General features: G+C 39.5%; 1 protein-coding gene across 1 annotated transcript; it reads right to left on the reverse strand.

Moving 5' to 3' along the window:
* Positions 1-575: 575 nt before the first annotated feature.
* Positions 576-1,589, reverse strand: NEUROD6 (neuronal differentiation 6). The gene has a single exon (XM_004321211.3). It carries the CDS (start codon positions 1,587-1,589, stop codon positions 576-578), a length of 1,014 nt encoding a protein of 337 aa, XP_004321259.1.
* Positions 1,590-1,874: the final 285 nt, after the last annotated feature.

The following is a 1,874-nucleotide window of genomic DNA, read 5'->3' on the forward strand; positions in this document are numbered from 1 at the left end:
ATGCATTTAGACTCGTCCTTAATAAAACGAAAGTTGCATAGCTTTTTATACTGTTGTACACCCTCAAATGCATCTTCCAATATCATTGTCAGCTTAGTGTTATTCTCGATATTTAAAATGTTCAATTTTTCAGAGATACATTATATATAAATTCCTAATAATTATAAACACATCATTTTATTCATCTTATTTTTAATAACATGCATTTTTATAATTACTGTACAACTGAAGTAGACACTGAATTATGCTGTGTGCACGTCTTTATTCAACAGTATATTCTTAGACACCTTGTTCAAACAAATTAAGTGAATTTAAAAGAAAATAAAACATGAAAAAAATAACCTTCCAGTAGAAACAGAATCACAGTGCTTTACAGACAAAAGGAAAGGAAAAGAAGTTCTCATAGGAAAAGAGATTTATTATTACATAGAAAATTCTCACAATAGTTGAAACACACTCCAGAAACTAGTAAACACCTTAGCTAGAGTTGTGCCTATTACTCAGCCCACAAGCATCTGCTTTGTCTTAATCAGAAGGGGGAGGTGAATGACCACTGTTTATTTTCATTTTCCTCATTAATTATGAAAAACTGCATTTAATTCATCTTGCATGGTGAGAGATTGGCTGCGCAGATGTAAGTCGTAAGGGAAGTGGCTGTCGGTGGGCAACCTGAACATGGCACCCTGCCCAAGGGGACCCCTGGGTGGCACTGCACAGTAATGCATGCCGTAATTGTAATTTTTGCCATAGTCCAAGGTTTCTTCTTGCTTCAGGGAAAATATCCCATTATAGTTAATTGGGGGAGGACTTAAGGGACCCTCAAACTGAGGGCTGGCACACTCAGGGGAAGTGCTTTCATAGAAGGATTCATACGCACTGCAATAATTGTAGGGTTTCATGGGCTTGGAATTATCAAGAGTTCCATGCCCCGGGGGAGGGGTGAGCTCAGGGCTGTGGTAGGGCGGGTAGAAGGTAGAGTAGGGTGACCTTGTGTGGTGTGCCGCCTCCCCACCCTGACCCATCAGGAAACTCCTGGCATTGAGCTGCAAGCAGCCTGCCACCAAGTTTGTAGTTGGCTGGGAAAGACCTTTGCATAAGTTTTGGACGAACGTGAGCAGATCAGGTCTCTTGCCGATTCTCAGAATTTCAGAAAGTGCCCAGATGTAGTTTTTGGCCAGTCGTAAAGTTTCTATTTTGGACAGTTTTTGGGTTTTAGAATAACAGGGGACCACTTTTCTTAAATTGTCCAGGGCGTCGTTGAGGCCGTGCATCCTGTTCCTCTCGCGCGCGTTAGCTTCCTGTCTCCTGAACTTGACCCTCTCCAGTCGGAGCTTGGTCGTCTTTTTTTTCCTAAGACCCCTCCTTCTGGGCAACCCATTTTCATCTTCCTCTTCCCTGTCTTCCTCCTCTTCTTCTTTCTCAGTCTCTTCTCCAGGGGCCCTTTTGATGCTCTTTCCTCGAAGGACAATCTGTTTGGAAAAGCTTTCTGGTTTCTTAATTTGCTTCTGGTCCTCGCATTCTCTAGAAAACTTTCTGCACATCTGGGATTCTGGCATTACAACTGACTCATCAAACGGTAGTGTTAACATGGTTCTCTAATCTTAAATTACCTGAAAAAATGCCAGCACAATATTTAAAGTGTTTTCATTTTTAAAGTTTATACACTTAAAGCATATTCAATGACTTAATCATAAGAATACAAAAACATGAGAAAAAGACTGATTTTTACATTAAATAAAATTTTTGAGTTTGTGCAGCCTAGTAATTATTAAAGAAAACAATGACACATGCAATAGGATTAATTTATACCAAATTATCAAAAGAAAATAAAACAGGAAGTATTTATTGTAATACCACCACCACCTCCATTTCTC

The sequence above is a fragment of the Tursiops truncatus genome, chromosome 9 (genome assembly GCF_011762595.2).
Source record: "Tursiops truncatus isolate mTurTru1 chromosome 9, mTurTru1.mat.Y, whole genome shotgun sequence".
In the NCBI taxonomy this organism is placed as follows: Eukaryota; Metazoa; Chordata; class Mammalia; order Artiodactyla; family Delphinidae; genus Tursiops; species Tursiops truncatus.